The sequence below is a fragment of the Xenopus laevis genome, chromosome 1L (assembly GCF_017654675.1).
Source record: "Xenopus laevis strain J_2021 chromosome 1L, Xenopus_laevis_v10.1, whole genome shotgun sequence".
NCBI classification, from domain to species: domain Eukaryota; kingdom Metazoa; phylum Chordata; class Amphibia; order Anura; family Pipidae; genus Xenopus; species Xenopus laevis.
This window is the reverse complement of record NC_054371.1, coordinates 55,431,911-55,444,243: the sequence shown is the minus strand read 5'-3', so window position 1 is coordinate 55,444,243 and position 12,333 is coordinate 55,431,911. Positions and strand designations below refer to the sequence as shown.

The 12,333-nt window shown below is 35.8% G+C and overlaps 1 protein-coding gene across 2 annotated transcripts in view; it reads right to left on the bottom strand.

Moving 5' to 3' along the window:
• fstl5.L (follistati like 5 L homeolog) overlaps nt 1–12,333 on the bottom strand; it is a 286,103-nt gene that overhangs the window by 35,912 nt on the left and 237,858 nt on the right. For both annotated transcript variants that reach the window (XM_041589323.1, XM_041589325.1), the window contains exon 10: nt 10,151–10,285. In XM_041589323.1, the coding sequence (XP_041445257.1) occupies nt 10,151–10,285 (135 nt within the window). The remainder of the gene's footprint in view (nt 1–10,150; nt 10,286–12,333) is intronic.

The window sequence follows — 12,333 nt, the reverse complement described above, 5'->3', positions numbered from 1 at the left end:
TGTTTTTCCCTGCTTTTTATCCCCTGGATATTTAGCCAGTGTGATTGCAGACTGCAGCCATACCATATGCAGATGTACTTGCTCTTCTGTTAAGGTCTTCGTAAATTCCGACTTCAGTAAATTCTACAGGTCCTAAGGCAGCAAGGCATACCCACACCACCACCATATTGGACTGTTGGTATACAGTTTTCAATAGGCAATGCTGTGTTTAATTTTTGCCAGACTTAAAGGAAACTGTATTTAAAATGTTTCACTTTTCACTTGTGTGTTCATAGAAAATGTGTGAGCCCACTAGGGTGGCCACATCAGGGTCCTGCACCCACTGGGGCCACCCCTCCCCCGCCCCCCAGCGCGTACCTTCTTCATGTGCTGATGCATGTTATTTCACCTGCAGTCGGGCTGTGGGAGGCCAGTAAGGATGTGGATCTGCCAGTCGTGGGGAGTGGGTCTGGGCTTGGGGTTTTTTCAAGGTGTCCTGCAGGCCCAGTCTGACCCTGGATTTGTGTGTTTATTTTACTTCTCTTTGTTGAATGTTACATTTTCTTTTAAGAGTACAAACAATACATTATACCAAATATGCAGGAGTGTCTCTCTTGGTTGTTCCCCGTATCTGTGCTATGTATGTAATTACTGTAATGTTTCAGTGTACATACAACATATGCACATACAATATAATATTGTTGCCTCTCAGGGTCTTTTGAGGAATGATGGGCCTATGCACCCACCTGGAGACACCAGACCCACCCAATCCTGTCCTAATCTGCCCAAGATTTCCCCAGATTTGGTCTCATGATGCATCCGAACTCTGCCCCTTTCAGGGAAGCCCTGGTCAGAATACAATACAGAACCCTAGTGCTCCACGATAGCAATGATAACCATTCCCAAGCATTAAAAGTCATTAACACATTTCTTATTGACCAATAGCATACTAGACAAGCTCATTCAAAGGGCAAAGTGTTATATCTATTGTTGTGAGGTAGGAAGCAAATAATCCTGATGATAGATAGATGGATAGATAGATAGATAGATAGACAGATAGATAGATGATTGATGATAGACTACCGATTTCCATAGTTAATTTACTTTGCAAGCAACAATAAAAATGCATTTGCTATTGCTGTACTTTTTTTTGTGAGATAGAGAAATACACTATGAACATAAAAGATGAGTTCATAAAGATGTAACAAGCTGCCAAAAAAACAGCAGAGTGATCAGATGTCTAAACTAGAAAGAATAACTAAATGAACATCCTTTAAATGTATCAGTGACAGCAGGAAAGCAAAACTTGGCAGAGTTATGCTAGAGATAAAAATTCTGCAGATATCACTTATTTGGGCAGTTATTATTTTTCTGTTTAATGGATAAAAAAAGTGATCAAGACAAGAAAAAAGTGCATCACTTAGCAAAATAGAGAAGGTTATAGTCAATACTGTTTATTGATAAAGCTAGTCAGGGAATATCTTTCCCCCTCCCCTCTCAGTCTACCCAACATCCTTTGGTATTTTGCTACCTTGGAGCCCATCTTGAATGTTGTTCTACAAACTGTAGCAACTTTAAAAGACTACATGATAGAATAGATATTGAGGTAGCAATTTACAAATAAAAGTGCATGTCCAAAAGTCGCTTTTAAATGCCTTGAATACAAAAAATGAATGGCTTGTAACAGGTTGCTGGTAATAAGTAGCCCATTCCGTCAGTCATGTGTATCATATTAGTGCTCATGTTTAGACTGAGTTAAATTGCAGGCTTTTAACATGTAAACATATTTATGTACTGATTATTGATGTACTATATGTAGAAGAACAAATCCCTATATGTCACTTTCTGCAACCAAAAAGTGACAAACATAAGGACTTATTTCACTATTCACATTAAGTGATTCTCTTATGGATATCAACGTATAGTGCAGCAATTTCCTTTCCACTGTTTTAGTGTTTCTGAAATATAAAGCCCTAGGGGCAAATTTACTAAACGGCTGGTGAAAATTTGCCAGCATGATGTCATTTTGCCACTTCGCCAATTTACTAACAGTGGCCCTGGCGAAAATTCGCCAGCGAATAAGATAGAGTAGCGCAACTTCTCAGCCTAACGCCTGGTGAAGTTGCACTCTGGCGAAGGGGGCGAAACTACGCAAATTTACTAAGATTGTTTGATTGTTTTTTTTCTGAACGTTACCTCCTCGCCAGAGTTTACTTCGCCAGGTCAGACCAGGCGAAGTTCAATAGAGTAGATAGGAGTTTGTAAAAAAAAAAAAAGTTGAACATATTTCTAAGTTCCAAAAAAACACTGGCGTTTTTTGGGTGATAGGCTGAAAAAGATTGAAAATATTTTTTAAGTTGCCCACCTTCCCCCTACATTTGATAACATATGGCACCTTAAACTATAATGTGGGCACATGTGTAGTGCATTAAAACAGCTCTATATACTTTTATTCACTTTCCCTGGTCTTGTGTAATGTTATGTATGTGCTGCAGCATACATGTCCATTCAATTCTAAATTTGCCGCCGTTCGCTAGCGATACTTTGCTTTGCCTAACGAATTTGCAACTTTGGATCTTCGAGAATTTCCGCAGCCCTGACGAATATATTATTATATATAATGTCTTACATATTTATGTCTAGATTGGGGGTATGTAGATTTTTAATTGACCACATGTTGCAAATCGATCGTCAACTATCTTAATCTACCTGAATTAGGTTGTAAATATTTAACAAAAAATTAAAAAATGTTCTAAAGAGAAATATAATGAATACATATTCTTTTAAATGTATTTAAATTGATTTGGAAAACCCATATCAGAGTTTGCCAATACTGACATTATAAGACTTGTGTATATGAAAAACCAACAGCAATACAAAAGCATATTTTCTTAGCATATTTCTTAGCATATATTCTTTTAGACCAGTACTGTCCAACTTACTACAAGTATTACAGCAGTTGGAGAGACATATCCATTTTTTTCACACTGCAAATGTCTATAAGAGCTTTTTAAATATGGCAAAAATCGCAAATTGCTATTATTTTATAGGCCACAACTTTGGTGGCAGAGTAAATATTCGCAAAACAGTTTTGCGAATTGCAATTTAAGTTACTGTTAACAACCTCACACAGTGGGTACACTCACACAAACACCCATTTGAGAGCCATTTGCGAAGATTTATTCTCAATGCGAATTTGCAAAAAACAGAAAGACGGGCACAGCAGTGCAATATTTTAGTGTTCAGGAAAGAACATGGGAAATACAAAAATCTGCAAATAATTATGCGCTGCGCGAAGTTTATAAATGAGCCCCACTATCTCTGCAAAATCGAGCTAAGAATAATATTTTAACAAACCTATTTTCTAATGAATTGTAATTTCTGTATATTAATTTCGGCACACTGAATGCACAGCTATTTTGTGAAAAACTGGGCAGTTTAGCAGGTATAAATTGTGAGGTGGATTGGAGGGGATTACATGTTAATGATAACGTTTTGAAAAAAACATTTTCAGTTTTTCCTATTTTACAGTTGAGTTGAGTTAATACAAAAAGAAAAAAAGCAATCTAAAGAAATTTTGAATGACAGAGGTGAGAGATTGAAAAATTAGCAGAGCTGAAATAATGTAATAGGAAAGATAGAGCTTTTTGAGAAAGTGTTTTTTTTAGCATTCAGAGATTCAATGCAGGGGAAAAAAGAGGAATAGAAGGAGTTTGAGAAAAAGTTAGGAGACAAAATAGATTATGATGGGGTTTCTCAATCCACATTAATTGCCCTGAATCCACTTGCTTATTCTACTCTAATACAGAAGGAAAAAAAAGTCAAGGTGCCTCTGGCCTGAGGAATCAATGATTCATTTTGGACTCCGATACTTTTATATGTACTAAAGACTGTGGGAGTTTCAAAGATTGGTGTCTAGATATGGTATATTATTGGAATAAAAAATGTTTTCATATATCTTTAAATATATATATATATATATATATAAAGCTGCAAAAGAACCGCACTCACAGGACTTGTTCAAAGTGTACAAAATAGAAAATCTTTATTTCGACGTTTCGGCTCTAAACTCAAGCCGTCTTCAGGAAGTCCTTGAGTTTAGAGCCGAAACGTCGAAATAAAGATTTTCTATTTTTGTACACTTTGAACAAGTCCTGTGAGTGCGGTTCTTTTGCAGCTTTGTCTATTATTTTTAACCAGCACCTGGGCAGTGACCTACGAGGAATTTTGAGTGCACCGGCTTGTGGCTAGATATATATATATATATATATATATATATATATATATATATATATATATATATATATATAAAAGTTCAAAAGAAAGCACTCACGGCCTTGACCATCAGGGGTATTTCAAAGTGTATTTATTCGTGCATGGTGCATCAACGCGTTTCGGCTCTAAAAGAGCCGTCGTCTTATATATATATATATATATATATATATATATATATGCTCCTATACTCTCATGGGTCAATACATAATACAAAAAAAAAAAAGAAAGGGTAATAAGGCAAGTTAATTCTGCCAGTCTAAAATTGATTTTTGTCATAATATCTAGTAAAACTATAAAGACATTAGCTGGAAATATAATAAATGACATTACCACAATTGAAATATTGCAGTTTTAAAAAACATATTTAAATATATTATAATTATTCATTTACTTATTGGATGGTACTATGAAATGTTGGAAGAGAAAGAATGTCTTGATTACTTTCTTCCTGAATGAATACTGAAATCATATAGAGGCAACCTGTACCAACTCACACATTTGTGATTGACCTGACTTGTGTTATTGTTGAAAGTCTACGGCTGCTCAAGAGGTTTATACCAGTAGAAGTAATCACCATGTCATGCTATTGTTACCATTAAATTAATGACAATATTCTTCATTCTGCTAAAATCATTTAGCCACCTATATGGATTCATGCAGCTTGGTTACCATCAAGTACAAACTACTGTATTATTAAAGGGATTCTGTCATGATTTTTATGGTGTCATTTTTATTTCTGAAGCACGCTGTTTACACTGCAAATAATTTACTCTACCATACAAAATGTTATTCCTGAATCTACAAGTGTATTTTTTTAGTTGTAATACTGGCAGTGCAGTAGTAAAAAGTGACTGAATTTTATCAGAACACAAGTCACTTGACTGGGGGCGCCTGGGAAACTGACAGCATGTCTAGCTCCATGTTAGATTTTAAAAATAAATATGAAAAAAAATCTGTTTGCTCTTTTGAAAAATGTTTTTTAGTGTAGTTGGAGCTACACAAATTACTGATGCATTTTGAAACAAGCTGTGAAAAAGAATCCCTTTAATACAGAGAAAAAGTAAATAATTTTTAAAAATATGATTTTTTTGCCTAAAATGACAGGTGTCTCTTTGTTTAAATATTGTATAGTGCTTACATCAGCTGAACACTAGTAAAACATATGGTAGTTTGTGCAGACTACCAGTGATAGATACATACTGTACCATTGTATCTAACCATAACGTAATGAAAAAGACAAATCATTTTACTTGTGTTATATTTATGTGTTTTGAATTGTTTACCAAGATGATTCGCTGACTGTGAAGGATTCTGTAAAATACATATCAGATGCTGACTAAGCTAGTGTTTTAAAAGTATTGCCGGGGGAAAATTGTGTGTTTCAGTCTTTTTCTACTGGGCAGCATTTTGTAGAGGTCTTCAAGTAATCTATACAGAGGCTATGATGGTTATAGTAATGCAGGGTTTTTAAAAAAAAAAAAAAAACTATAGCCTTTTTAACTTAGGAAGTATTGATGAATGTCTTCAGGAAAGCATAATCATCTTCCATAGTGTATTCAAGGTATAAAGAAAAGTGCCCTTTCAGTTATCAGCAGGTAAACGCTAGATCCTCTTGATCATTATCTGGCTGTTTTATATCCCACAATAGTGACAAGTTATGTACCACAAGGTTTTAGAGAAGAATTCATGTCTCAAATGTTCATGCCACTTGCAATTAAAATATAAACAAGTGAAAAAAGTTACGTGCAAAGAATGCTTTATGGGCACCATCACTTTCTCAAATTTCAAGGGTTTTTTGCCTTCATACTAGTTATAGTTAGTGGTGCTTGCGAAGCAAAGCATCACTACTGTTATCTTGCAAACTTATTTTTATTCTTCTTCCGTATGAAAGTTTGGCGCGTAACTAGTCCCGCACCGTTTGTCCTAGACCCATGAATGAGGTGTCAAATCGTGCGGCTTAATCGGGAATGGGGTGGTATGACTTTTCTAAGGGGTGGGTGGTTAATTGCCCCTTGCGGGGGCAATTAACCACCCCGAAAAGTCCCATAGATTAACATTGAGGCCAACTTTTGACGGATTCTAGCGCAGAGAGGGAATCTTGTAGAAACGTTAAATTTACCACATTTGAAGAGGTTTGCGACCTGTGTCAGATGATACCCCACACGAGGGTATAAGTTTTACCCCCGGGGCAGGAGAGGTCCCCAAATTTGCCCCATTGACTTATAATGGGGAATTTATCGAATAATTAGTTTGTCGCAGACCCATGAATGAGGTGTCAAACCGTTCAGCTTATTCGGGAATGGGGTGTTGTGACTTTTCTGTCCTATTTTGGGGACCCAAAAAAGTGAGCGGAGCCGCAAACAACCAATCAGATTTTCCCTATTGACTTCAATGAGAAAATGTAAACAGCTGTAATTCTCACAGTAATAAAGCCAGAGCTCCCAAACTTGGCACCGTGGGTCACTGGGTGACTGCGGCCAAAATTTACAAAAAGTGGGCGGAGTCTACAACAGCCAATCAAATTTCAGCCATTCAATTAAATAGGAAAATTTTAAACAGCTGCCGCTCTTAGACGGTTAATGGCAGCCTCCTCAAAGTTGGCACAGTTGGTCACTGGGGGACTGGGATTAAAATTAAGAAAAGTGGGTGGAGCCAAAACCAACCAATCAGATTTCTTTGATTGGTTTTAATGGGAAAAATTAAGAAGGCTGCCATTCTCTCAGTATTGATGTCAGGGACCTTGAATATCACAAATGTGGTCGCTGGGGGTTTCCACTTCAAGTTTAGAAAAAGTGGGCGGAGCCACCAACAACCAATCAAATTTCATTCATTGATTTTCAATAGAAAAAAATAGAAATGCTGCCATTTTTACACATTAAATGACAGCATTCCCAAACTTTGGTATGTTAGTCAGTGAGTGACTGTGGTTCACAATTAGGAAAAAAAGGGGCGGGGCAACAACAGCCAATCAGATTTGGGCCTGAGTTTTGCCACGGCAAGCACCACTCACATTTTCTTCAGGAAATGTACCTCTCTAGTTTATTTATGTATTTTTAAACCCTGCCCATAACTTATGAATACTAATTCTTAATATAGTGTCTGTTCACTAGAAGGAGCTTGCCAGGGAAATTAATCAGCAAATAAAGGTTCTGCTTAAGTAGCAGAATGGCAATGCTGCTAAAGCAGATATAAATTAAGACAGACGCCATTTTCTTATGAATCTATTCTATACAAACTGCAAGAAATAAGGTGTTTCTGCACCATTTTACTTAATAATTAAGAGAGTTGTTGATTAACTTGCACACACATATATATAAAATCTAGGGTATAAAGGCTGCAGTCAGATTCTGTTCTGTTCTGATTCTGTGAAACTGCAATTTGCAATTTTTTATGACCAACAAATTTTCTCCTTCAAAATGCATTAAAATCAATAGTAATTTTTTTTGTGGTGACTTCACACAGGTGGTGAAATGCAGAATTATTCCGCAAATCTATGGCTGGCAAAACAAATTTGCCCATCACTACTCATCTACTTTGTGGCCTACAATATATATATATCAGTTAAACAAAAAATCTCCCTTCAATTACAGAACTGTTCTCAATGTGGACTTGTTTATGCCTCAACTAAATATGCTAGCATTCCATTATACGTTCCTGTTCTGTAAAAATATATTTCTGCATCAGAATTAAATGAGCCAAACAGCAAATATAAGAAAATCTGTGCATTAAAAAAAAAAACGACTCCATTACATTAAGCTGCATAAGTGTTTGTATACAAGATTGATGTGATTTATGTTTTATTTTCACTACACAACTATATAAAAGCAATTTAAAAAGGAGTAATATGTTTCAAATAGGTCCTTTGCATGCATTAGTGTCTTAGCAAGCAATAATGGGAGAATAATATAAAAATATGGGAGAATAATTCTGTTTATATAGAAAGTGCAAGAACATGCATTAAATGAAATACCTGCTATCACATAGCTTGCAACACAGAACAACAAGGTATAAGTTAAAATAAAACTGAGAAAAAAATGCATTTGCCTGACATTTCCTCTAGTCATTGGCTCTATGTATTTACATATATTCTGCTGGGATTTCAAGCATAGTGATTGGATGCGCTGCATAAACTTCATTTGCAGGAAACAACTTCAAATTATTGTATATTAAAAATTTGCTTCTGAGCCAAAGAGAGGACCTATCCAAGACAAGTAGATAGAGAGAGGAAAGGAGAAATGGGAGAACAGAGTGCACTAGAAGAATCTGAAAACATGAAGGAGAAAGGCACAAGTGATGAGGTTTTGAGAAGGAATATTGGCAATACTTGTTCAACTCAACAGGGATTGGACTTTCTTGCCAGATGTTTTTGCATATCCATGAAAAAAATTTAAAACTTGGCATTATTTAGCACATTTCCCAACATTACAAGATTGCTTACCATAATTCTAGTGTAATTATACAACCCCTGATTAGCGCTACTAAATAAATTATCTCAATTGTACTTGAGATGGAAGGGGTGATATATTCATGGGACAGACCCTTAATTTTGCATGGGATTTGACTGGAACAATATTGAGGGCTAATAGGTGCAATACTCAAAAGGAGATATATACTTAACACCTGGGGGCACGTTTACTTAGGGTCGAATATCGAGGGTCGAATAGTCGAACGATTTTTAGTTCGAATCATTCGATTCGAAATTGAAGTCGTAGTCGAAGGTCGAAGTAGCCAATTCGATGGTCAAAGTAGCCAAAAAAATACTTCGAAATTCTAAGTTTTTATTCTATTCCTTCACTCAAGCTAAGTAAATGTGCCCCATAGTGAATTTTTCTGTTTCTATAAAAACGTGCAACTTTCTTTGTTGAATCACTGCATTTCTTAAAGGATCCCCTTTAGCCCATTAGGTAGGGGCACTGCAATGTTAAATCTTAATTGTCCTAGTCTTGCCAACCAATCAATCATAGGTTTCCATAACAGCCATTAAGTAGGTGCCCTGTAAATGCTAGAATGTGCTTCTGTTCTAAAGGAGACTGCCAAAGCAGTGTTTCAAATATTTAGTTCATTAAAAAATATAAGAATTCAAGTGCTATAAACAAATAAAAAAACAAAAGGAAATTAAGAACCACGATTCATGGAAAACCATTGATTATAATGGAAACAATTTACACTGTAAATTTTTTTAACTTTCATGCTTTAAAAAAGGTGTTTTTAAACTATTTACCAGCAGGAAAAAAAAGTTACATTTTTAGTTTGCTGCAGTATGCAGGGTAATGTGTCTTATGAAAAGAGATATATGTAATTAAATTTAGCAATTTCGTGGTGAAATTAAAATGTTTGTTAATTTTTGTGAATTGTAACACGTTACACATTTCTCACATATGTGTCTATGACATATTTTTTCCAGCAATCTTTCATCATTTTATAGTAACAAATGCAATCCTTTCACATGCATAGCGACTACAAAACAAGGAATTACTCATCGGGAACTGATTTATCAAAAGAGTTGATTAGAGTGTGAATATTGAACACTGTGTGCTGACATTATGATATTCAAAAAGAGCTTTTAGCCCTTTACCAGATTATAACTGAATGCAGCAACTAGTTCAAAAATGGCTCATAAAGCATTTCTAACAGATGGAGCATTCACTGTTGGAGAGCTTGTAAATAATTTAGTTTGTATGTTACTTTTTATACCCTCTAACGGCTTTTATATTTTTTCAAAGTGTTATGATATTGTTGGATTAATTTTATAAAATGTCTGAAAGCTTTTTGCTTGATAAATCAGTTAATCTTTGAAGTATTAAATATGATTTGGACTGCTGATTCATTGGATAGTTTCTCTTGGTAGCTAGAGCATAATTCAAGTATATTTTTCTATGTACCAGTGTTTACATACGTGTCTTTCTAGCAGAGTCCTCCACAAACAGAGAAGAAATATCTTCATCCACGCCAGCTTCATTCTTTGCAATGCATGTGTAGGCACCAGTGTCTTCATAGCGCACATTACTAATGTGAACTTCACTGCCATTTGCTGTAAAGGAAAACAATAATAGAAAAAAAACAGACTGACTTTTAGAATTGGTTTATAACACAATAGAAAACAGAAGCACATTTGTTTGTTTATAACAATGCAAAATATAAATGAATAAAATATTAGTGTGTTTATTTACAATTCTGTGTACTGCTCTACACAATGGAAATGTCAAAATGTAGATGTGCATACTGAATAACTTAAAAAGGTTATATTTGCTATATTAAGCAAGGCTTAAGAAATTAAAAATGTAAAAATAAATGTTATAAATATCCCTTTGTAATTTGTTTCATATACATGGCACATGTAAATGGAAACCAATCATTTGGCTGTTAATTTACAGTATTACACTCACTGATAGGAAATGATATTTAAAAGAAAAGAAAAAGGGGGAATTCTTTAGTGCCTGGGGCAGAGAGTGAGATTAAAGAAAAGGTATAATATTCTCTTTCAACATATGTACTGCCCTATGGTGTAATAGAAAAGTAATTTATAACATAGATGATATAATGGAACACCCAGACCTTGTGAATAGCCATATTTAACAGATTCAGATTTTTTATGTGACACGTGATTTTGGTATTAAACTTGATAATGGGACTCCCCAATTGACCCTTCGCCTTCAGCCATCCCATTGAACTCCTTAGTTACACACAGTAATGAAAGGAGCCAGAAACTGTGAAAATGGCCACAGCATTTATTAACATTTTATCAAATAAATAGGTCCTTGCCAGCCTCACCCCAAGGCAATATTCAAAGCCAGAATTCCATAAGGGGTCGCTACTATGCTCTGCCGCTCCTCACTTGAGATCAACACTATGTCATTATATCCACCACTGAGTATTAGGCCGCCTCTACCTACAGAGAGGATGACCCCAAACTCTGCTACAAGCAGTAGCTGCATCTCCCACCATGAGAGAAGTTCAGCAGCCCTGCTGTCGGCCTGGAATCTGCAGTGTGTAGATGATAGGAAATCCAAGCAGGCTGTCATCTAGCACAAGCAGCAGTAGCGTCTGTATCAATCAACCCATTGTGCAGTCACAGGAGAGAACCTCCTTTCTCCCTCTTCTAATGTACCTGTGCAGTACTCTGGCAAGGTCCTACTGTTGCTTTGACAAATAAAAACTTAAATACATTATCATCTATCCACTGTTTTGATCCAGAGGAAGGCAAAAAACCCAGCCTGAAGTCTATGCCAATTATGCCTCAAGAGGGAAAAAATTCCTTCCTGACCCCAATGGCGATCGGAAACATTCCCTGGATCAAGCACTTGACATTCATTTAACATGAATAATAACATGCAAACACTCTCAGGTTTATACTGTATAAACCACAATATAACAGTACATGCAGTAATACCTCCACGTTCGTTATTAATAGATAATATGGGAACATAAAGAGAAACTCCTGACATTTCACAAAATATGCATGGGGGGGGGTGGGTGAGATGTTTCTACCTGCTCAGAAGATAAGAAAGTGAACAGCTTCTTCCCCTGACATCACATCCCTCTCTTTCTCTACCCCCAGCCCAGCTTTCCCCTGCCTTAACTCATTCCATCTCACCACTCACAGCTACATCTGATTCTGCCAATCTTTAAATATAAACCAGTGTAATCTGGCTGCTGGTCATTCAGATCCCTTGTCATGCAGCCCCTGCATTTATAGCTCCAGGGCTTTCCTTTCAAGGAGTATTTGTAAACTCATGTTGTGTGTTGATATACACAATATTAGTTTTAGGGGCAGACTTATCAAAGGTCGAATTTCAAATTTATGGCAATTTTTTTCAACTGTAATAAATTCTAATGTATTTCCAACTCGAATGGGAGGGATTTATGAAAAAACTTTAATATTCGATCAAATTCAAATTGGTGATTTAACCAACATTTTTTTTTTGGAAAATTCGAATTTGAATTTACTATTCTCTCTATGTTACTCCAGTGTAAACTGTGGTACAAACTACAAGGGAAACTGAAATCTTTCACTGATTAAAGAGTAAAACTAGCAGAAGCAGTATGGATTGATTGGATGGACACACAGTTTAGTGCACA